This window comes from Chionomys nivalis, chromosome 1 (genome assembly GCF_950005125.1).
Source record: "Chionomys nivalis chromosome 1, mChiNiv1.1, whole genome shotgun sequence".
NCBI classification, from domain to species: Eukaryota; Metazoa; Chordata; class Mammalia; order Rodentia; family Cricetidae; genus Chionomys; species Chionomys nivalis.
This window is the reverse complement of record NC_080086.1, coordinates 190,110,350-190,136,246: the sequence shown is the minus strand read 5'-3', so window position 1 is coordinate 190,136,246 and position 25,897 is coordinate 190,110,350. Positions and strand designations below refer to the sequence as shown.

General features: G+C 37.4%; 1 protein-coding gene across 1 annotated transcript in view; it reads right to left on the bottom strand.

Moving 5' to 3' along the window:
• Window positions 1-25,897, bottom strand: part of Thsd7a (thrombospondin type 1 domain containing 7A) — a 418,389-nt gene that overhangs the window by 17,334 nt on the left and 375,158 nt on the right. Inside the window, exons 14-23 of the mRNA XM_057767705.1 lie at window positions 25,358-25,536; window positions 23,097-23,102; window positions 21,479-21,612; window positions 15,962-16,115; window positions 12,500-12,644; window positions 11,096-11,211; window positions 7,115-7,232; window positions 6,743-6,888; window positions 6,151-6,325; window positions 4,122-4,295 (exon numbers count right to left, since the gene is read on the bottom strand). Of these exons, the coding sequence (XP_057623688.1) occupies window positions 4,122-4,295; window positions 6,151-6,325; window positions 6,743-6,888; window positions 7,115-7,232; window positions 11,096-11,211; window positions 12,500-12,644; window positions 15,962-16,115; window positions 21,479-21,612; window positions 23,097-23,102; window positions 25,358-25,536 (1,347 nt within the window). The remainder of the gene's footprint in view (window positions 1-4,121; window positions 4,296-6,150; window positions 6,326-6,742; window positions 6,889-7,114; window positions 7,233-11,095; window positions 11,212-12,499; window positions 12,645-15,961; window positions 16,116-21,478; window positions 21,613-23,096; window positions 23,103-25,357; window positions 25,537-25,897) is intronic.

Here is a 25,897-nt window from a genome sequence, read left to right as displayed (position 1 = left end):
GTTTCTATTGTGTGGAACAATTTGAGGAGTTCTTTGAAAATCTTGTAGAATTCTGTTCTGAAACCATCTGGTCTTGGGCTTCTTTGGGTTAGAAGACTTTTGATGACTGTTACTATTTCTTTAGCAGTTATAGATCTACTTAGTTTGCTTATCTGATCTTAATTTAACTTTGATAAATGATATTTATGCAGAAAGTTGTTTCTTTTAAGTTTTCCAATTTTGTGGAGTATAGGTTTTCGAAATATGACCTGATGATTCTCTGAATGTCCTCCATATCTGTTGTATGTCTCTCTTTTCATTTCTGATTTTGTTAATTTGGATACTCTGTCCTTGCCTTTTGGTTAGCTTGGATAAAGTTCTGTCTATTTTGTTGATTTTCTCAAAGAACCTATTCTTTGTCTCATTAAATCTTTGCATTGTTTTGTTTCTATTTTGTTGATTTCAGCTCTTATGTTGATTATTTTCTGCCATCTAGACCACCTGGGTGAGTTTGCTTCTTTATGTTCTAGAGTTTTCAGGTGTTCTGTTAGCTAACTAGTGTGGGATTTTTTTTCTTACATCTTCATGTAGGCATGTAGTACTATGAACTTTCCTCCTAACAATGCTTTCATCGTTCCCCATAAATTTAGATATGTTGTGTTGTCATTTTCATTGAATTTTAGGAAGTCTTTAATTTCTTTATTTCTTCCTTGACCCATTGGTGATTCAGGTGAGCATTGTTTAATTTCCATGTGTTTGTGGGGTTCTGAAATTGGTATTGCTTTTGAATTCTAATTTTAAGCCATATTGATTCATAAGATACATGGGGTTATTGCAATTTTTTGTATCTATTGAGGTTTGTTCTGTTACTTAGTATGTTATCATTTTTGAGAAGGTTCCATGAGGTGCTGTGAAAACGGTATATTATTTTATGTTTGGATGGAACATTCTATAGATGTCTGTTAAGTCCATTTTGAGTCATAATATCTGTTCTCTTATTTCTCTGTTAAGTTTCTGTCTGGTAGATGTGTCTAGTGGTGAGAGTGGGGTGTTGATGTTTCCCACTGTTAGTGCCTGAAGTCTAATGTGAGATTTTAATTTTAGTTGTGTTTATTTTACCTATGAGGGTGCCCTTGTATTTGATGCATAGTTGTTCAGTATTGAGATTTCCTCTTGATGGATTTTTCCTGTGACTAATATGAAATGTCCTTCTTTGTCTCTTTTGATTGATTTTGGTTTGAAGTCTATTTTCTTAGATAGGAGGATAGCTACACCTTCTTGTTTCTTAGGTCTGTTTGATTGGAAATTTTTTTTACCAAACCTTTACTCTGAGGTGGTCTCTATCTCTGAGGTTGAGGTATGTTTCTTATATGCAGCAGAAGGATGGATTTTTATTATCCAATCTGTTAGCCTGTGTATTTTTATAGGTTAGTTGAATTCATTAATATTAAGGGATATTAGTGACCAGTGATGGCTAGTTCCTGTTATTTTAGGTTTCATTGTTGGTGATGTCATTGTGTGTGTTTTCCCCTTCTTTCGGATTTGCTGCAGTGAGATTATCTTTGTCTGTGTTTTTATGGATGTAGCCAACTTCCTTGAGTTAGGGTTTTCCTTCTAGTATTTTGTATAAGGCTGGGTTTGTGGCTAAGTATTGGTTGAATCTGATTCTGTCATTGAATATCTTGTTTTGTCCATCTATGGTGATTGAAAGTTTTGTTGGGTATAGTAGTCTGGGCTGGCATTTTAATGTCTGCATAACGCTTGAACATGACCTTCTGGCTTTTATTGTTTCCATTGAGAAGTCAAGTGTAATCCTGATAGATCCTCCTTCATATGTTACATGGCCTTTCTCTTTTGCAGCTCTTAATATTCTTTCTTTATTCTGTATGTTTAGTGTTTTGATTATTATGTGACAAGGGACTTTTTTTTTTGATCCATTCTATTTGGTGTTTTGTAAACTTCTTGTATGTCATAGGCATATCTATCTTTAGGTTGGGAAAGTTTTCTTCTATGATTTTATTGAATATATTTTCTATGCTTTTGAGTTGGACTTCTCCTTTTTCTATCTCTATTATTCTTAGGTTTGGTCTTTTCATGGTGTCCCATATTTCCTGGATATTTTGTGTTAAGCTTTTGTTAGATTTAATGTTTGCTTTGACTGACTGATGAGTCTATTTCCTCTATTGTATCTTCAGCACTTGAGACTCTCTCTTCCATCTCTTGTATTCTGTTGTTTATGCTTGCATTTGTGGTTTCTGATTGTTTTCCCATATTTTCTGTTTCCAGAATTCCCTCAGTTTTTTTCTTTTTGTTTCTATTTGTTTTCAAGTCTTGAATCATTTCTTTCATCTGCTTGACTGATTTTTCTTGATTTTCTTTAAAGAATTTGTTGATTTCTTCCATTTTTCCTCTTTTCTTCACTTTCTTTGAGGGATTTTTAAATTTCCTTTTTAAGGGCCTTAAGCATTCTCCTAAAGTTATTATTTAGGTCATTTTCTTCTGCTTCGTCTATATTGGGCTGTTAAAGTCTTGCTACTTTAGTGTCACTAGTGTTTGTTGGTGTCATGTTGTGCTTTGTGGTGTTGAGTGTTCTTAATTTGTCTACCCATCTATTTCTCTGATTGATGTGGTTGGGGCTGTGCCTCTGGGGATCAATCTTCCAGGTGCCAGTGGATCCAAGGCTTGGATGGTTGCTCCCCGTAGTTCAGTCAGGGACATGGTACCAGTCATCTCAGAGATCACTTGGTGTTTCCATTGGACACTCCTGGCAGGTGCTGTGCTATCTTGGAGGTCATTTGGGCCTGCTCTCATGGAGGATGCTTGCTTGGGCCTGCTCCTGCTGGCGTCGCTGGCTGGGGCCGGTTCCTACAGATGTCCATGGAGTGGGCCTGGTTCCAAGGAGGTCTCTGTCCTGGGCCTGATCTCTTGGTGGTTGCTCCCTCGTACTTGCTCCTGTGAAGGTCGCTTGCTCAGGCTTACCCTGGCAGAGGTCACTGTCTCAGGCTTGTTCCCTGGCTGGGCCTGGTGTCACAGAATTCTCTGGCTTGGGCTTGCTCTCTTGGTGGTCGCTCCCTCGAACCTGCTCCTGAGGAGGTTGCTTGCTGGGGCCTACTCGTGTGGATGTGCCTGGCAGCCGGGCTCACAGCCCTGCTCCCATGGAGGTCCCTGACTTGGGTTGGTACCTCAGAAACCTCTGGCTCAGGCCTTCTCTCTCAGCTGTTGCTCCCTCATACCTGCTTCTGTAGAGGTTGATTCCTTGTACCTGCTCCTGCAGAGGTCACTGGCTGGAAACTGCTCCAGTGGATGTCACTCTGGAGTCACATGTCTTAAACATTATAGAACAAATCTAAGAATCTGAGTCTTACATTCTCCACTAGATACAAAGTCTTTTGTTGTTATCAAGATGTCGCCATAGTCCAAACTGTAACATTGTAATGCACTGAGGGTCTGGATACCGACTGGTACTGAGTGTCCTGCAAATATTGAAGGACTGCTTCTGTATATGCAATCATGCATAGACACCTGAACATGTATTCATATGATGCTCTATGTCCAGTTATTGTGAATTTAAAATTGCTACTTCTTACCAATAATTGATTTATTAGCTTTGTAGACTATGTTAAAGGGTCTAATTTTGCTATGGTTTTGTAGTGTTTAATTTTGCTATTTGTTCCCATTTGTTACACAAATGAAAAATACTAGATTTGTGTTTGATCACAGATTTTATTAATATACAATCAGTTTTTCCTAATTATCTTAGGTTTCTGTAATTTTTAAAACTAGGAAATATTTTTACAACATTCCACATTTTAAAACAGAATATCCCCTCCACTGTGTGTGTGTGTGTGTGTGTGTGTGTGTGTGTGTATAGAGCCTCGAGGCAAGTATCTAAACACTACAGTACCATTTTGGTTGTTGGTCATCCACACAGAATCTGTCTTTCGCTGCTGTTGAATATACTGGGCTAGGTGGCTCTTAAGCTATTGGAGATTCTTCTGTTTCTGCCTCCAATCTTTGAGGATTCAAACTCAGATCTTCATACTTGCATGGTAAGCACTTTACCTATTGTAGCACATTCTTGGGCCCTAGGAATATTACTTTTAATTCTCAAATGAATAGAATTCATGAATTGAAGCACTCACCATCACATGACTTGGTTTCTAACATCTGCTCTGGGCATAGATGTTGATTTTCCAGTTCCTGTATAATCACAGCTCTGGATCGGACCTGTATTCCACCAAAACCAAGATCCTCACCGTTCACACAGGTCAGCTGACACAGACTCCATGAAGACCAGTCATTCAAATAGCAGTCACCTGTAAAAAACAGGTTTGTAATTTATAGCCCCAGGGAACAGTGTTGCAGATACTCATTTTGATTCCAACTGTGCTAGGCCATGTTTGTAAGTATGCTAATGACATGACATTTATGATATTTGAATATACAATAAATATCATTTTATATGTACTAAATATGCTATTTGGAGTGATGGGGTGATCTCTGTGTGACTTAATGTTATAAAACATAAGCTATGACCTGAAGGAGTTTTCCCATCATGGTAATTTCCTAAAAGATGGATAATATTTATCTAAAACCTAACATGATGTTTGTTGCTATTGTCAAAGGAGCTAGTACAACCTAATAATATATAGAACTTGCCTCTAGATATTCATAAATTTAAATGAGCTTTAAGTTCAAGGTGCGATAATCAGTGATTATATAATATTTTTTTTCTTCCCAGAAGCATCTAGCGGAGCCAAGCTGCTGAGAAGTTGACACAGTGGAAGTTAGACTGACAGTTTCTTCTAGTCTACATCTCCAATCAACTACACCCCTTTTGGAGGAAATACATAGTACCTGCAAAATGCCAAGTACCATAAATGCACAGCAAGTTTCCACAGTCTGATTATATATCTATGCAATCAACATCTAATCAAGAACAGACCATTCCCAGAACCTCAGAAACCCCCACCATGTTATTCTTGAAATCATATTCTATATACTATATATACTTTTTTACATTTGCCATTTTCCACTCACTGATGTTTGTAAGATCTCTTATGCATTTAAATGTTCTAATTTGAAACTCTTGTGACTATTGAAGTATAAGCTTGTGCTGAACATATGGGTTAAATGTGTGATTTTCTTGAGCATATGCATAGGAATAGAGTTACATGATGGATCCATGTATCCAACATCTTTTACCATTTTGAGAACAGGGCAGGAGAGAGGGAGAGAAGGGTAGAGTTGGAGATATAAACAGAGGAGGATAGGGAGAAAGAGGAGAGTGAAAGGGAGTGAGCATGAGAGGGAGAGAGAGAGAAAGAATAGAAGCTGAGTGGGTTCAGAGAAAGGTGGTGGTGGTAGATCTGGGAGCAGTTGTGGGGAAGGGGTGAATATGATTAAAATATATTGTATGACATTCCCAATAAATTAAGGAAATCTTATTAAAAATCTAGCACATTTTGAAAATGCCAAGAAAAAGCAACTAGCAAAAGAATTAAGAAAATTGTAGGAATGCTTGCATCTCTGAGATGTCACATTTTGGGTTACCCAGTGTTTACCAGGAAAACCTGGTGTAGGTAAAAATAAAACAGAATAAAGAGTAGAATATGAATTAGGAAAAACATTTTCATCTTTGAAGGGTGTGGCGTAAATTTATTACCCCAATGGTTTTAGTGAAAGTATAAAAGTGTGTTTAGTACTAGGAGTGTTCCACTCTCATATTACTATTAAATCTTGACATGGATATTTCAAGATGATGATTATGTAATGAATGGACCAGAGCAGAATAGAATTAGTGGATTTCTCTGCACTCCATGACAATATCGAATAAAGATACATATAGAGATTAAGCCTACTCATACAAAAAAGTTTCTTGTCACTTAGGTAAAGTTATACATTCATATTCTACTCTTTAAAGCTGACTGTGTCAAATTTGTCTAGCTTTCAAGATATACAACAGAGGGTTGGGGATACAGCTCAAGATATTAGAGACCTCATTCCCTTCAGCAATGCAGTGGTTCCCCGACTCACAGAGTTAGTACTGGTATTACTGAATAAGATTGTTAATGCTCTTCATTTGGACTATATACATAACCTCTTATTGACTCTGTTACTAGGATGATGTATCTAAAATATCTAAAAATATGAATTGTGTTCTGTTGTTACCTGGACAGGGCTGGGTGCATGTTTCCTCGAGAACTATCTGCTTATTACCATCTATGATGAGCTCAATGTCAGCGCAGAATTCTTCATCCACCACTTTGCTGAAATCATCAGTTGAGCCATCAGTCACCACACAAGAAATATTCCGTGTCCTGGTTCCTTCTCCACACTGGGCATCCTGGAATGGAGGGAGAAACAGCTAATTAGAAAAAGAAAAATAATTCATTAGAGAGCTCATGGCTTGTAGTCATTTTTGCATCACTGATTTTGATTTATGAATAGCTAAAGAAGCATTGCAAACCCCTGGGAAGAAGCCATATAGGGCACAAGCTATAAAGCATACATGGAACAATTATTTGCTTTCTAGACAAAGACAGGCAAATAAATTTTCATTAAAATGAATCAGTCTCCAAATGATTTTAAAAGTACAGGACAGGGGGTGCTTGCTATCAAAACTAATTAAAGGACTGGGTATTTGCAAAACCACTAAAATGTTTATGAGGGAACCGATTATCTCTAATTCAAAATAATTCTAGAACCAAGACTTAGCAGATGAAGAATTCTGACAACCACATAGCTTCCCGAGATTTGATACCTGAACTTGGCATGGAGACCACTGGCCATATTGCCAACAATAGCATGGTTTCACGGGGCAAGGCTTGGACTGTTCCATCAGGGAAGGGCAAGGTCTCCCATCACCTTGAAAGGGCTGGGTCACTGTTCGTCTTCTAATCATTTTTCCTTTAAAGATATAAAATGATACAACTTCAGGGTGTTATCATAATAGTACAAATAGATGGAGATAGTACCATATGTATCTTCCTTGGGGGAACCTCAGAAGAGTCTTACCTGTTTTTACAAGGTAGACACCTTTCTGTAGCTCAGTTGATATCATTTAGAGCAACAGAGATATTTTCTTTTGTGTGGCTTGATCACTAGCCTAATGGTAATTGCATTACAAACCAACCTGTGAGTCCGCATGTTTGAGAACATTCTGACCATGGCGACCAGTCTGAAAGCTGACAGTTCAAAGGGCATTCCACCATGCAGGATGTGTTCATTTGCCAGTTCTTCTCCAGGCCAAGCTGAAAGAGCAGAGATAGATATGTTTGTATAGGCAGGGAGACAGGACCTTGAGAACTGTCAGTGGAAAAAGGAATGACAAGAGAGGAGGAAAGTGGAAGAGGAAAGAACAGAAGAGAGCATAGAGAGCAGTGGAGATGTGGAGACAAGAGGGAGGAAAAGGAGACAGGAGAAAGGCAGAGGGGATGAGAGAAAAGGAGCAAAGATAGCTGCCTGGCATAGGGGAAAGTCACCAGAAAGACAATTTTTCTAAATATTAAGACTATAGTCAACCTCAAAAAAGTAAGAGCCAAGGACAGAAAGTGAATTCAGGGGTGTACTGACTCTATACAGCTAGCTGTGTACTGTGTAACATTTTCCCAGGGAACTCCTACAGTTGATAAACCCCTTTGGTAATGTGACAGGATACAAGATCAACTCAAAAAAAAAAAATCAGTAGCCCTCCTATATATAAATGATAAAAAAGCTGAAAAAAAATAAGAGAAACCTCAACATTCACAATAGCCACAAATAACATAAAATATCTTGGTGTAACACTAACAAAAGTAGTGAAAGCCCTGTTCAACAAGAACTTTAAGTTTTTGAAGAAAGAAATTGAGGAAGATATCAGAAAATGGAAAGATCTCCCATGTTCTTGGATAGGTATGATCAACATAATAAAAATGGGAATCCTACCAAAAGCAATCTACAGATACAATGCAATCCCCATCAAAATCCTAACACAATTCTTCACAGATCTTGAATGAACAATACTCAACTTCATATGGAAAAAATGAAAGACCCAGGATAGCCAAAAAAATCCTGTATAATAAAGGAAATTCCAGAGGCATCGCCATCCCTGACATCAAGCTTTATTATAGAGCTACAGTAATGAATGCATCTTGGTATTGGCATAAAAACAGACAGGTTGGCCAATGGAATTGAATTAAAGATCCAGATATTAATCCACACAGCTATGAACACCTGATTTTTGATAAGCTAAAATTATACAATAGAAAAAAGAAAGCATCTTCAACAAATGGTGCTGTCATAACTGGATGTCAGCATGTAGAAGAATTCAAATAGATCCATACCTATCCCCCCCACACATAACTTTTTCCATAAGTAATGAAAAAACAGAATTTATCTAAAAATTAGTTGAAAGTTCCTATGTGAAGAATAAAGAAGTATAGATGAAATGGCTTTGTAATATTTCAAAACTCAAAATATCGCCAAAATACAGACCTATAATTTTATCTTCTTTGTGTTATTTGTCTTTTATGTAGACACATTAAGCTGAATAACCAAACAGTTTTAAAGACAAACTGCCACTTAAAACTAAAGATAGAATGTACTAAAAAAAAAAAAAAAAAAGAACAGTTTGGGAACTGGAGTGTAGCTCAGTGATAGAGCAAAGGGCTATTATCCTAAAGGCTCTGAATTTAGTCTCCTGCACTGAAAATGAATGAATGAATGAATGAATTAGACCACTAAATTAAAGTCTCATAATGATTTTTAAAATCTACATGAGGTGAAGAGATAAATGTTAGGGTGATATAGTGAATGTAATGTGAAATACTAATGATATGCTGTAATTTCAGAAGGGAGTGTTTAACACAGAATCATCTGTTACTAACTTACTTCATTAGACAGCGTTTTGGCTACCCATTAATTACACTTTTACACTCTGTTTCTTTCTCCTGATATTTATTTCATCTTTTTACTCTATCTGCTTGTTCCTCTGTCCTTCACTCATCTATTTCTCTCTGTGTGTGTGTTTGTATCTATCTATCTATCTATCTATCTATCTATCTATCTATCTATCTATCTATCATCTATCTATCTATCTATCTATCTATCTATCTATCTATCTATCATCTATCTATCTATCTATCTTCATCATCATTATCATCTATCCATCCATTCATCCAAGTATATCATCTGTCCTATCTATCTATCTATCTATCTATCTATCTATCTATCTATCTATCTATCCAAGTATATCATCTGCCCAAATCAATACATCTATTCATGTAAATATGTTTCTAAGTAAATATTAATAATCTATTTAGGATTTAAATAAAAGAAAATGAGACACAATGACTAGGTATCAAACGAGTTAAAAAAAAAGTCAAAACTACCAAAGGGGCCGGGCTGTGGTGGCGCATGCCTTTAATCCTAGCACTTGGGAGGCAGAGGCAGGCAGATCTCTGTGAATTCGAGGCCAGCCTGGTCTACAAGAGCTAGTTCCAGGACAGGAACCAAAAGCTACTGAGAAACCCTGTCTCGAAAATCCAAAAAAAGAAAAAAGAAAAAAAAAAAAAAAAACACCAAAGGGGAAAATGCACTACATAAACACAAGTGAATTTAACCCTAATTTTCCTCTTTGCTGGGCAGTAATGACACATTTCTTTGTGCCTATTAAGGAAGCAGCAAGAGTTACCTACCACTGTGGAATTTAATTCAGGGTTTGCACAGGGGTTGGTAGGTAGGTGGTCTGACCATTGTTTACAAAGATAGCAGAGTTTGCAGAGCCAGCTGGACTCCCAGGGATATATAAAATGGAGTGTGGCTGTTTAATTCCCACAGAGACTAGCTTAGGTTTCCCTAAAGACAGCATTTGCCAGGATGTTTGGATTTGAGCCTGCAGTTGTCGCTGCAGACTTCACATTACATGAAGTAATTTAAAATAGTCTTGAATGCTTTGGGCTCACCTTTCACAGAGGTCTCATTTCATGTTCTTGTAAGGAGGGAACATCGCCTGCACTGGCACTCACCAGCAGCTTGTGTTCGATCACAGACCACTCTCTGGGAAGGTTGTGGTTGTTGTAATAATCTCCACTCACAAAAGTGCTATTTATTGTTGGTTATTTTGCTTAAATGGTATTAGTTTAAAAACTCATATTTAACTTACTTTAACATAACATGTGAATAGGTTGACTCATGGCCCAAGTTTTAGTTGTAGGCATTTATTAACTAAACAACTTGATGTTTTTAGAGTATCTGAAAGTCTCCCCTACTGACAGAGATGTAAAGAAGTTAAAGTTTTGACAATGACACTAAGTGGATTCAAGTAGTTCCGCTGATGGCTTTCCCTTCAGAGTTCACACTATTCTGTTTCAGATCTACTGAAGCGCTTAGTTAGTCTGAAAATGACGTTGTGGATTGCAGAAGAACAGGGAGCCAAAAAACAGGAATATCATTGCCATTGTGGTTTGGAACTCAGAAAAAACTCACTAAAAGGTGCAGCTTTATGAAAAGAAACGCCAGTGCCATGTTTCTCTACTGCTCATAAGGTTATAGCTAAGAGGGATGACATTACTTTCATTCAACGGTTAACTATAAACCATAGTTTTTCTCAGCCTTAGAGATAACGGTGACAGACTTTATTCCTTTGCTTGAATGTTAAGCTTTCTTATCCAGACATGAGACCTAAGTACGTAGATTTTCGCAGCTGGGTAGCAGATATTAATATCGAAATCTGCTCTGAAGCTGCATGTGATCAATGTTTAGCAACAGAAAGAATAAATGATGGCTCTTGGCAGGTGTCCAAGCTCCGCACCCAATTCACATGAAATTACAAAAGATGATGAGTGGTCTGATTAAGATTTATTGCCTTTATTCACCTTGATTGCTTATTGTTTCCTAAGCATTTCTTCCAGAATGGGCTAATTAGCATACCTTTGAGCTCCAAGCAGAAAAGAATACAGGAAATTATCTGTGGAAAGGAGCAGTGTGGATGCTGTCTCTTTTCGAGAGGGCACTAGACAGCCTGTGAAAACAGCTGTTGGCCATGCACTGTGGGGCGCACTCGTCACTAGGCTCCATGTGAATTTGAACTATTAGGGAAGAATTTCCTGCAAAGATTATCACAGCACTCACCCACCTCTTCACAATATTTCAGGTCAACGGACTTGCCATCACTTCGAACACAGTCCAGCATCCTTGTTTTAATGCCATTTCCACAAACCGCCTTTTCACTCAGCTGACATGTGCTCCAGTCTGAACAGAAAACACCCATCAGAACAGGAGGCGATGCATGAGCAGATTTCCGAAGAAGCTCTGATGACCCAGATCCCATACCTAATTCACAACTGCTTCCTAAGCCACACAATCCATCATCCCACATGCAGAGCATATGGGTCCCAGCATTGAACATATTAGGAGTCAATGGAATTGCTGCTGTTGCACATAGCAGTGGGGATTATTCTTTAAGGCAGATGTCTACTTACTTGATAATCTTGACAGCTAGCTATTTAGTGATATTGTAAAAACGGCTTTGCTCTATTGATCAACATCATTTCAAAACATTTATTTTAAGAACAGTAGAATTAAAAAATTTACTATTATGTCTCTTTCAGCAAAGTCAGCACAGTTTTAATTGATATAACTACACAGAGTATGCATATATGCTATGCATATGTAACTACATAGTTATATATACTAGTACTCTATGTAGTTCTAGTATCATAATGTACTTCATTTATTTCCGTAAGTAGGGTTCTTTCAAAAAATGCAAACTCATTTATTCTGCAAATAACTTCAGCATATTTATTAAACTCCCTTATTTGGTATCTTTTGTGAAAATCATTCTTTCATCTTTCTCTACGCTAGAACTACATACCCTAGACAACTTTGATTTCCTTTGTGTCATCAAAACAAATCATAGAGAAAACTAAAGAGACAGGAGCCAATGTGACTGTTGTTTCTCTTTTCAATTTCTTGAGCTTATTTTATTGTGGAATTCACTTGGGGAAAATCCAAGTTAGCTTTGATGCTGTACCAAACCAAAGGAACAAATGAAATTGTTTTGATGCGTATGCTTTGATAGTATTAAATGAAATTAATGAAACAAATGCAACTTATTACAAGTCTACTTTTTTGAACATTAATTTTTAAGATTACAGAATTTTACATCATGTGAATGTTGTTCATAAATGTCCCTGTACCACAACAATTATTTATGTTGATGTTGTAAGTATCAAACATCTGCTAAAAAAGAAAACATATTTGCACCCTTCCAAAGTGGGAGAAGGTTTTAAATAGGATTGTCTGGAATATTTACCACCTACTATGAAAATTTTGTCTTTGTGATAGTTGCATTCTCTATATTTTGGTGTTTACTAAAATATAAACCAGACAACTATTTCTTCATGTCGTTATTTCTCAGAGTGTAGGCTGTGTCTTCAAATGGCACACAGCGTAGCTGGCCTAGGCAGATGAGACTGCCTGGAGCTGCTTTACATGTGACTGTACCCCAGACTCTGTGAAGACAAGATGACATGCTTACCTGTGACATTGTAGTCATAGTGGTAGCAGTTTTTGTTCAGACTACAGGGCTCCTTCTCCACGGCATCAGGGCAGACTCTTCCTTCATCAGCAGGCTGTCTGATAGGCTCAGCTGACCTTTGCCGGGAACCACTTGGATTGCAAGGCTTACAAAGAACAATATCATTTTTCAGAAAGGTAAACTCAGTCTACAAAAGTTAGCATGTTCCTGGGGCTGGCAGTAGAGCACTCAATTCATTGACTAATTTGAACAAGTCAGTGAACTTCATTATGTTTCAGAGTTTTCATATGTAAAATGTTAAGTGTTGACTAAGAGTCTGATGTCCCATCCTAGCTAGAAGATGTTTAAGTCATTACCTCATACCTATATAAACACATTCATATGGCCATATTTAGCAACAAAGAATGTTAATCTCATATGTTATAATGATATGTATGAAAGTGTATATGTGTATATGTATATTTGCACCCATGTGATGTGTGTTAATTGACATAAACCAGTTTAATGGTGACTTCACATAATTCTCTAGGTATTATGACTTTTCTTAATACATACATTCATATAATCAATTTAGCATGTATAGAATGGCTGGCTATTTTCTTCCTGGTGTAGCTTTCTGAAAACATGTGCCTTCTAAGAGTAGAAAGGAACAAACAACTTTGGATTTTTTAGGCCTTAAGTAGTTATTGCCCTGTCCTTTGATCTCACTGTATTTTGATCATGTCACTGAAGCAACACTTTTTGTATTTAGAGAATACAAATTATATAAAGGTCCTGCTACCATCTCCAATGTTAGCACATTGAAAAAATTTCTGTCTTCTCTATATTCTTTGAACACAACAATTCTTTGCACGCAGTAAATGCTTTTTGTTTATTTATGAATGTCTTGGATGAAACAATGTAACTTATAAAGTCCAAAAGGCACACCTATTCAACTAGCTGAATTTTAATCTCATTTCAAAATCTCTTTTGGCAAATGCTCAAGAAAACAAAGCATGTTTCATTAACTCTTTCTTGTTACACACAGTTGAACTCAGTATTTTTCTAAGATGGTTACTTATGGATATTTAAAACAGAACCCAGATGGACATAGTTCCTGTTTGGTGGTTCCTATTATTGGCATTCCTGCTAAGGGATTTAAGAAACAGCCCAAGTTCAACAGCCTCTGCTTTATAAAAGCTGAATATTCTTTTATCACAATCTCTGATGTTAAGAATTCCATTATTGTAAGCAGAATCAGACACTGTAGTATACAGTTCACTGCAGAACTAAAACAGGAATTCATTTGCAGATTCTCATCAAGGCTGGAGTCTTCACTCTTCTTTCAATATCTGTTCAAGTCATATATTGGGTCTGTTTGTTTCTGAACAGTCAATTGGTTTCCATTTAGCATTTTAACAGTGTTAGCACAGAGATTAAAAAGGCAAATCTCCTTGGAAAACACAGACTATAAACTTGCCTGAACTGGCCCTTTACTGTAATTTGAGCAATTTAATAGTAGGTGCATCTTTCCAACTTTTTTCACATTGTTTTTCGCAGCTGTGCAGGGCTAAGATAACTATGCTGACACAGGCTAATGTCATCTGAGAGGAGGAAACCCCAGTTAAAACAATGCTTCCATAAAAGTGGGATGTGGGCAAGCTGGTAGAGTTTTTTCCCTTAATGATTAATATTGGAAGGCCCGTCCCATTGTGGGTGGTGTCACCCTGGGCTTGTATTCCTGAGTGCTACAAGAAAGCAGTATGAGCAAGAAGGAGGGAGCAAGCCCCTGACTTCTGTATCAGTTCCTGTTTCCAGGTTCCTGTCCTTCATGAGTGCCTGTCATCACTGCTCTTAATACAGATATATGGAACTGTGAATACAATAAATGCTTTCCTCCCCAAGACACTTTTAGTCACGATGTTTCATCAGGCGATAGAACTCTAACTAAGACACTAACTTTTCTGCACATAGTTTCAAGTGATTTTCTTCCTCTGGTTGGGTCTAGGGCCCTCACTGCTATTGAAATGTAGAGTTCTGTCTGGTGTGAACTCATTTGGCTTCGTAGGAATCGGAAAGCACAGACTATGTGTGACAATCAGGATGTGATGGCTGTTCTTGCTGTCAATTTGACTACATCTGGAATGAACTAAAACTCAAATGACTGGGCACATCTGTGAGGAATTTTTTTCTTAATTATATCATTTAAGTGGGAAGATACACCTTTATTCCAGATCTTGGGAGTGGGAAGATACAGCTTTAATACATATTTTTTGAGGTGTGAAGATCTGCCTTTAATAGGAGCCACACCTTCTGTTTGCAGCCTGTAAACCTGGAAGAAGGACACTCTGTCTGCTTGCTTACAAGCATGCAAACTCTTGCTAGCACGTCCACTCGTTCCCTGCATTAGAGCCTACTTTGGGATTCTGGCACTTACTGAAGAACAGCTGAGACAGTCAGCCTCTTGGACTGAGCAATTCCTGGATTCTTGGACCTCAGTTGATAGACAGTCATTGTTGGATTAGCTGGACTACAGCCTGTAAACCACTCTGATAAATCTCTTTCTCCCAAGAGATAAGCTCTGTAACTTGCTCCTGTAGAGAACCCTGACTGATCCACAGGTGAGCCACTTTTACAAGGGAAGTATCATTCCCAGTCCCTTCTGTGAGACAGGCACTAACAAGAAGTGGTTTCAAGAAGAGGTATTCAGGGAGGGTGCAGTTTGGGCACGTGATCGTTTTCTTCTCATGATTTTCACAGTGGATTCCACAGATGAAATTCAAATTGTCACACATCCTGTTACAATGCTGTTCTATTGTAAAATAGATGCTGTTGCACTCACCAGCTGCTTTTGAATTCAGTGACAGGGATTCTAATAGCAGGCACAGTGAACAGAAACTATGATCGTTTGGTTTCTATTTTAAATGTTCACAAACAATTATCTTTGAATATTATAGGTCTCACCACGTGAAGCCTTCTTCCTGCACAGTGTCTTTCTCAGGATCCTTTACTTCCTGGTGTCATCAAGCCTACTGGAACACTCCCCATGTGCAAAAGAGTGTTCTTACTGTTTAAACTAAGCAGATTTGACCAGAAGCAAGGGCTATCAAGCGGACATCATTAAAGTCACTCCACTAGAGTTTTGTTCTTTCCTCACTGTCACTACAGGGAATCCTTATGACCATTGCAGTTTTTAATCTCCTGTGCAATCTGAAAGGCCAGTTGAAGGCACCATAGGCTGGTTTAGGAGTGTAGTTGAAAAGAAGCAAAAAGTTTGCAAGAAGGCAAGTTGTAGAAACATTGTTGAATTTACATTACTTACTCATACAAGGAAGTGGCCAAGAAAGCACACCTTGCTTTTTAAAACAAGACTCATTGCTTTTACAATGAATTTTTTAAAAAATATTTTTGAATTGAATTATTTTTTTCTAAATCTTCAAAAATTAAGCAAATTCCATTTTACCCAAATGCTAATAATCTCACCAAGGCACACTGGGTCCACGGCCCCCACTCAGATATCACACAGTCTTCGGGGCATGGGAGTTTACATTCTCTTGAGCCCAGGGGCATATCTTCTGGGTCACATAGGTAATCCTCCACATGTTCAGAAGGGCCGTCTGCTGTATTCTGCATGCATCTGAAAGTAAACATGCACACCAGCAAAAGAACCAGGACGATTAGAATGACAGCCAACACACAGGATGGGTAGTTCTCACTAAGACATCAACTGATGAATAACATTCTCCCAAAGTGGAGAGTTGTAAGAAACCATGCCTCTGCAAACATAGCTAGTACTTCTTTAAGATTATAAAAATATGCTCATATGCATGTTCATAATACTTTAATAAGATAGTTTCAGTGCTGTAGGGGAGACCCAGCCAATCACCTTGCTTGTAGGGAGGGGTCCCCCGAGGATATTTTTTACTTATAAAGATTGCGGGTGTACTCCCCGCCTTCCCTTCTGTTTTCCTGTTCTCCCCTGGAACCTCGGGTTCTGTAAGTCTATTTCCCAATTAAAACTGAATATTTTACTATAATTTATGTCTGCCATTCATTTACGTAACTACATTTTGGCACCCAACGTGGGGCTTTTCGGATACCTGCCCTGAATCAGAGCCTCCCTGGTGGCAACCACTGGGAGCCAGCGCCCTCCCTCTGGAGGCCTCTCCCTCCAAGCAGATTGTACCCTCTCAGCACAGCTCCTTGCCGGTCCCATTTGCCTGACTACAGTAGCACAAGCAGCTGAGCTTCTGAGTCAGTGAACATCTGCAGCAACTCGATTTTTCCTGGCGCTTGCTAGAAAGTCGACAAATTGGCCCTGCCCGCCATATTAAACAGAGCACAGCCGCAGCTCAGCGGATGGCTGACTCAGCCCCGCATGAGTCTGTGTGCCCTGCCCTGCCCGCCAGACTTGCTCAAATCTAGCAACAGTGGTGCAAGCGCCTCTGTATTCAGGCCCCCGCCCCAGCACCTAGCAGTAAAACAGCGTGATCAGTACACAAATTAAAACTAAATATTTTATTATAATTTCCGTCTGCCGTTCATTTACATCGCTACACAATGCCCTGGTAAATGGTATCAAGTTGCTTTGCAAAGGAAATAATTTTTTACACCCATATGTGAGACAGGAACTACTGAAAAATGATCCAAAGAGATTCTGAGAGAAGATACTCTTGACTCATAAGTGATGGGGGCTTAATTACAGTGCAATATCCACACAAAATGCTTCATTAGGTGATTTCCAAGATAAGGCATTGATCAGTTTGTTTTGTCATTTAAAAATTAATTTTAGCTGCCAGAAAGAATACTCTGAACCAAACCTGAAGAACTGATTTCAGTTGCTAGAAGTCAGTAGGAAAGAGAAAACTAATCCCTGCAAACTATCCTCTACATAGGCCATGTGACATGTGTGTGTATTTCTGTGTGTGTGAGAGAGAGAGAGAGAGACATTGAGTGTATGACATGTGTCTGTGTGATTGTATGTGTACGTGGTTTTGTGTGTGTATATATGTGTATGTGGTTGTGTGATTGTTTGTGTGTGCTGTGTGAGATGTGTGCTTGTGTGAGACATGTGTGTGTGTGGCATATGTGTATACAAATAAATGAAGTGAAATAATTTTAAAAACCATTAAAAAGACAATTTTAGTTCTCATCTGCTAACTTGAAAAGAAAGCCAGAAACCAGAAGAAAATTCTGATTAGAATGGCATGACTTCTCTAAGTTTGGTTATTTGATCTCATACCATGATTTATTCTTAATTGTTAGTTTTGCTTTTATTAGAAAAAATTTAAATATTAGTTCGTACTATTCCATTATGAACAATCAAGAGTTCCTCTTTACTGATCTCTTGAGAAGCTAATTAATGTGGATTCCTTTTACCTTAGTTAGTAATCTCGGTGAACTTTCATAGTGGCAGAGAAAACCCTGATCTTTGGTCTATAATGTAGAAAAGGTCAATGAAATTAATGGGTCCAGGAAGGAAGGTGCCTATGGGAAGATTAAGAGAAAGAAGGGTTCTTAAACCTCCTGAGCCGTGTTTTAGAAGTTGGCTGAGTCATGCCACAGTTATATGCCTGCCATTTCATCTTTGCTCAGAGATTTCTAGCAGGAAGGACACTGTGTCTTTAAAAATATAACCTGAATAATTGCTGTTCATTAATAATTGCCGATACTAAATTTAAGAAAAATGTTTCTATTAAGGGAGACACCTTGAAAACTTGGAAAACTGTCAATAATAGTATTTTGATTGGACATACAAGCTAAAAAAATCTATAAATACTGATCTCTGTGATTTTTCAAAAAATTATTCACAAAATTAATTAGCAGATATTTGACGATTTAATTGTTGAAAAATTAAATTATGAGTTCACTTAAAAGGGCTTTTAGTTATATAGGAAAAGTTTATCTTCAGTAGCATTCTAAAAATGTTCTTTTGACAGTGGTCTGGCAAAGACGTTGAAGACAAAGCATTTCCATATCCAGAATGTGGAATTGATGCTGAGATCATAGTCTTAGCAGATATTGATGCAGCACACAGGATTAACTTGTAAAATTGCCTATTGATCCAAGTTAAGAAGATATGTCCGATACCCTAATAGGTAGCTATACAATACAACTTTATTGGTAAAGGCTTTTATCTTTCTTAATTTTGTATTGTATAAGTAACTCAAAAATTCAGAACAAATAATAAACTGCAAATTTACTACTCAGGGATAACTTCTCTTAACAAACTTGATTTAAAAGAAATTATTATTTTGTAAACACATTTCCATTTCATAAAATAGAAACAAACTCTACCTACCAAGATGTTTGTTTTATTTGGCATGAACATTTTTTTAATCTAAAATTCAGAAAAGATACTTGAATTAAACTTTGGCCCAAATAAAAGTTTTAAGTTTGCTTCTTTCTTAGCCTTGTCCTTTCTATTCTAATGAGCAATAATAGCTGTTTGAGAAGACTGATGTATGTTAGAAACACAGACTGCAGGGCCACTTTGGAGGTGACAGACTCATTACAGATATGGAAATACAGGATGCATTACCTGCACGGATGGAACACAACCGCCGAAGGAACAGTAACTAAAACGGCCTCTTTTTATTTGTATTGTCACTATGTGCATAAAATTGTAAAAACAAAAATGTCATTGACAGCATGCCCTTTTCTTTGCCTAGCCTCTTTGAGATCATGGCTTGATTCCTAGCACAAGGGGAAGGGAAGAAAAGAAAGATGGAAAAGAAGAAAAAGAGAAGGAAAGGAGGGAGGGAGAGAGATGGCAGGGAGGAAGGAAACAGGGGAGAAAGGAATTCTTATTAGGAAGGACCACTTCTGTTATCCACTTCCTTACATGCCATTCCATCCTAACTGAGAAAGATTGAACATAGGTAAATACAAACCTGTTCTTTTATATACTCATCTATCTCGACATGTCAGTCCACATTTGCAGAACATCCTGACCCTGATTAGCAGAGGATAGAGTTTGAACCCTGTGCCACTCAATCAGGGACAAACAGGCACATTATTACACGATCAGAGATCACGATCAATACTAACCTCTCTCTCTCTCTCTCTCCCTCCCTCTCTCTATTGCATCAACTTCAACACATAAATTTATCTGAAAAGTTACTTTGTTTCCAAAGTGCTTGGAAACATGAAAAATAGCTATTTACAAAGAAAAAAGAATCATGTACATAACAGTTGGCAGAAAGTGCAATACATATTCTTTTTTTAAAATAATTTTTCACTATCAAAACAAGCAACTGACCGAAATTCTTCACGCAAGGGAATGATTTTTAAGTTTGGAGGGTAAAATTTTAATTTGGAAATAGGGGTATAGACAAAAAGCTCAGTTTTACCTTTTCATTTCCTATCTCCTCACATTCCTTCCTGTCTTCATCGTTAGTCTACCTTTATTTTGGCCTATGGAAATTATAAATGGGTTTTTGAGACAGATTTTTTTTTATCAGAAACAAGGTTATACAAATTTTTGTATGTAAAATTTTTATGGTATTAACATTAATTAAATAAAACCTTTACTGAAATATATTGTGAGACACTATTAAATAATTCTAAAGCTTGTGATAAGTTTTTTTTTTTTTTTTTTTTTTTTTTTTGGTTTTTCAAGACAGGGTTTCTCTGTGGTTTTGGAGCCTGTCCTGGAACTAGCTCTTGTAGACCAGGCTGGTCTCGAACTCACAGAGATCCGCCTGCCTCTGCCTCCCAAGTGCTGGGATTAAAGGCGTGCGCCACCACCGCCCGGCCTTGTGATAAGTTTTATAGATGAGAATAAAGTAATGTCTAGTTCTGGATTTATTATGATTATATTTTAGACCCTTTGTGATGAAAAAAATATTCTACATTTCTGTTGTCCAACAGAACACCCACATGTGGTAGTTGAGAATATGAAATTATGAATAGTGTGATTGAAGGTATGCACTCAAAACTTTATTTAACTAATATAAGGTGGCACTTAAATAGCCACACATGACCAGTATCTACCCTATAACACATGATAACTGTATTCAAATAAGTGAGAGACAATACTAGCCAGAGGTTGAAGAGAAGGCTTCCTGAAGGAGATGAGAACATTCAAATTCTAGCCAGGATTACAAAAAAGAGCAGGAAGTCAAGGCAGGGTATTTGAAAATGTGTGTTTACATCTATATTTGGCTTTTCTGGTAGGGAAGATGGAGGATCCGGGTTCAATTTCCAGCATTCATGTGACTAAATTAGTAGCTCCTATAGCACACATCTGTAATCCTGGTACTGAGGAGGTAAAGACAGGCGTATCCCTGGGTCTCATTGGCACACTCCAGGTTCTGTGAGGGACCCTAACTCAAAAATAAGGCAAGGAGTGAATGAGATAAATACCCAGATCTCTGGTTCCAGACACACATGAACGTATATAAAAAATACATATTTATAAAAGAAACATATTTGACTTTTAAGATGTTGCTGAGGTTTAACATCTACACTTATAAAGCTTCCTTTCAACATGTATTTCCAATGGTCAGCCCTGAGACATACTACATACAAGTAGCATACAGATCTAGCAGGTTGTATGTATGTATTTAGAAATATATATTATTTGTATATATGCATATAATACATGTATATAACAGTAATTAAGGAAAAAATAGACCATGAATTTTCACATTTTCAAAATTTCCATGGGCCAGTTCTAGTGGTTCTAGAGGAGAACCTCTAGAGGTTCTAGAGGATAGTTCTAGAGGAGAAAAGGAAAGGATATATAATTATATTATAATCTCAAAAATAAAAATTTAACTTAAAAGTTGTTGTAACGTGGAGCTTTTAAAGTTAGGAACTAGAATACGCAAACTGCTGCTTGAAATAGAGGGTCTTAATTTCCAGGTACCCAGATTCCCTAAAACCAAAACTAACAAAAGTTTTCAATGCGGTGGAGAAGAGGAATGCTCTGTGTTGTTGCCTGTGAGATGGGAGATGATGGCCATCTTGCCTCTCTGCCATTCTCCTTGGTCTTACCTCACTTTGCGGGTCTGCACACCCTCTCCACAGTTCTCTCGCATGTTCACAAAGGTCACCTTGCAGACACTCCATGGCTCTGTAACCCATATGTACTGATTGCAGTCACTGTGGCACGGGACGACTTCATACACCTGAAACACACATCTGGTATCTCAGGCAGTGGAATGAGAGTGGAGGTGGGTGAATGGAAGGCACCTGTATCACCACAGTCCTTACTCCATCAGCCTAGTTTCATTCCTTCCCCTTACTGTTCATGCTCTCATTTAGTAAGAAAGATCTAGTCTAGTCAAGACGGGGAGGGTGGGCTGAGCTGCATCCCCTGCCTCTTACTACACAGTGGGCATAGATCTAACCCACATTCTGGGACAGATTCAAAACACAATTTCATAAACTGACATTTAGAACATTATATTATATTCTTCTGGACTATTTCTTTAGTTAAAAGTTTTGTGTCTTTGTTCCTTAACCTAGGGCACTCAGGTGCTAGACACCCAGTGAAAATTTGTCAAATGAATGAATGAATGAATGAATGAAATGAATATTGTAAATATATGCTTTCCAATTAAATGTAATTTAGCCAGCTTTACATATAAATGTGTATAGTTGTAAGAATAATCATTTCTTTTTTCATACAAGAAACTAAATTGATAAATGAAAAGAAATAAACTCATCTTTAAACTAATCCTTAATCACTTGAGGTATGGAAACAAGGTCCTAAATTAATTTTACATGATGCATAGCTACAGATCCAGCTGTCAGCAGCAAGGACCTCACAGAGCACAGCCAACTGTTTGCAGTTACTGTCCACAAAGCTCTCAGTTTCAAACACAATATATTATGTTTGTTTCAGGAATTCTAGAACAAAGAAGCTACTGTGCTGTGTTCCAAAGAGAAAAATAAGTAGAAGAAATAAATGGACCATGATCTACTGCAACCAAGAATGCAATATTAAAGAAAAATATTTTAAAAATTTTCAAAGTATGTGAAAATCCAATTGTGTTTCCTATTTTATACTCTCTCACACACTATGGTATATAAAGGATTTAGGTAATCTGTCCCAGGAAACAGATTTAAACAGTCCTTTGGAGCTATTTTTCACAATTTAGTGGACTAAAAACCAAAATAAAACAGAAGTACCCCAGATAAGAGAAAAACATATGCAGTGCTGGAATAAGACTGTAGCTAATCCACAGCCAGCACAGGTCCATTTGGTGTGTTAAATCAGGACCATTGTCACATGGCTCAACATCGCCCAGCTTACTTCCAGGTAATGGACAAACTGAAATGAAGGAGACCTGTTGCTATTCCTAATCCTTTGATAGATGGATCGTTATTCCTCTTTGTTCGGATAAATGCAAATTATTTCATAGTCACATCCTAATAACCATTTCAGCCCATCATGCCTTCCTCTCTCCTTCAAGTTAAATAAGGGGTGCCATTTCCTCATCAAAGTGGGACAGCTGAAACCCACTCACTCCACCCCATCGCCTCAGGCCCTACAAATAAAGAAATTCTGGTAACTAAGTAAAATAAATAGGGAGTAGGCAGAGGAAAATCTAGGTGAGAAAGTAAGGATGTTTTAAGAACTCTTAAGAATCAGGAGGTGAGTGCTTACCTGTGCCTGGAGTGTGTTTGGCAGGAATGAAGAAAATGACAAGAAAAAAGAAAGAAAGGTTGAAATGCCAGTTATTTTCATGAGCTCACAATCTACATTTCAGTTATAAGGGCATATAAAACATCATTTTTGTAAAAGATTAGGATGTCTTCCTTAGCCTTTAAATCAACCATTTAACATGACAAATTTAAGATGTAGAGACAAAGATTGCACAACCAAGGAAAGGATTCTATGTGCAGGGTGACAAAGGTTCAAAAAACTGAGTGGATCTCAGAGCCCCTGTCATGGTAAACTGATCTGTGACTGCAAATAACTTAGGAGACAACTGAGAAGTGGGCTGTTATCTATATATTGACCCACCTACAAATCCATTTACCCCTTCGTCCACTTTAATCCACCCATTCACTTTTAGTGCAATAAGAACCTTAGGACATAACCTTAGCTAGGACACAGAACCTGAGTCCACTTTTACGTCCATGGACAGCTATATTTTCACCAAGGAATTAATTATAGTGAAAATCTCCATGCTTTATATTTTCAAAAAATTAACACACATTTTGTGCATTTTATTTTCTTGTCGATTTTACTAATACTTAAATCCCTGGTTATTTTGGAAAGTGACAGTGAAAAGGTCTTTGTCTAGCGATTTGTATGGTACAGACAACTTGGCTGTGGTCATGTGCCCTTGGAGACAGAAGAGCTCAGGCAAATGTGGGATATTAAAATTACATACTGACGTATTGGAGCACACACATGTGACGTGTTGTGTGTATGTGCACATCAGCTTGTTAGGATCATGGGTCATAACTTGTTAATATTTAAATTTGTCACTGGAAAATTCAAGATTTCCTAAGTCATAAACAGGCATTCTTCTGGATCATAAATATGTCACTTCTGCTATTCTGTTTCATATTCACACAGTTATAGCTTTGCAGACAAATTTCTGCTTTGGAAATGAACACTAGCAGTGTAGAAATACAAAGTATTCAACGACAAGGCAGTTCACCTGCCAGGAGATGGCGATAGCAGAGTGTATAATTCTCTCTCCATTGTCTAAATTCACCAACTTAGAAAACTTTAGACTAATTGAGAATACTTTCCATGGACTTAATTCTTCCTTGTCTTCATTCTTATTTACTTAAAATACTTCTTAATGTTTATAATTTACTTAACATAATTATATAATTATAACTAAAATTATAGCACTATAGTTAAAATTTAATAATATAACTTACTTAATATTTATTTACTTAAAATATTTATTTACTCTTCATGTGGTTTGCTTCTATTGTTAGCAGCAATCTTAGGTTAATCAGAAGGAAACTGCTGATAACAATGTAGTTAGAGTTTAAAATGAGACAGTCTTTGTCCCCATGAAACAACTTTACATATTTAAATACTTGGTTCATTTGATCATGGCTCTAATTCAAAACGCAACATCTGCACACACTCTGCAAACTCCATTCTGTGCTAATTTACATGCCGATCAACTGTGATAACAATTGTCTGTTCTGTTACACTTAAATTAATCACAATTCCGTCATTAGCCATTTTACTCTTTATCTCCAATAGAATACAAATAACAATCATTGGCCGCAGTTAATGAAGTATGCATGCAAACTCTGATACAGCTTCAATGTTAGAAAAGGCAGAGACTAAATTGCTAGTACATATATATATATATATATATATACACACACACACACAAATATATATACATGTATATGAACTTTGAGAAACTTTTTGTATTTTTCACGAACTAGGTTAAAATGAATAAATAGAATTTCTCTTAATTTTAGAGAATATTCATGTCCTTTCTTTGCTTTTTCTTTAGTACTTCACAACTGAGAACTCTCTCTGGGAGTCTACGGAAACCATAAGAATTATGTGACCTTATCACAACAGTTATGCACAGTTGCATGACAGATTAAATACCTTGCCATTACTCATGAGATAGGTGTCATTTCACCTCTATGGAATTGTATACCTATCTAGACGCTTGCAGGATTCTGAATACCCAGAGAATTCAAAGATGAGATATATATATATATATATATATATATATATATATATATCTCATATATATATATTTCGAGATTTTAGATTTTAGTAAATTACACGTAATTGACTCAGACCTTATAAAAACAGGATCGAGCATATTTCTTATTCAGGAGCTGTTATTTAATTTTGTTCATTTTGGGCAAATAATAGATCCTTGGGAACTCAGAAATATCTTAGTACACTTGGTGTTAGGAAAATACCTGGTTGACATGATCCAGTTTGGGGCAAGGCCTTCCCCCATTATAGGGCTTTTCTCGCAGCCACTTGGACCGGACCTTCACGCCGCTCCCACAGGATTTGCTGCAGCGGGACCAGTTGGACCACTCGCTGAGCTTGCAGTCTGAGGGGCAGGGAATGATGCAGGCTTCTTCTATGTAACCTGAGCAGAGGAAAATGGAACAAGAAGCAAGGTGCTGAGTGCCCTTCTCCGACTCTCATACACCATTCCAGCTCATTGAGAAAGTCCACTTTTGACTTGACAGCACACGCAAATGCAGAGATGTCTGTATCCTCAGGGACTCAAATTAAATTCTGCAAGGAAATGACACATCTACACCATGACTGTGTTAAAATAACCGCCGAGTAGCTGCCACATGATCTGCTTTGGATTCGTGCCCACCATGTTTCAACATTTCTGACTCTGTGACAGCTTTTGTTTAATTGACAGTAACCTGTCGGCTAACCATCTCACTCTCAATGCTGCCAGAATACTGTTAAAACTCTCCTAACGCAGATTTCTG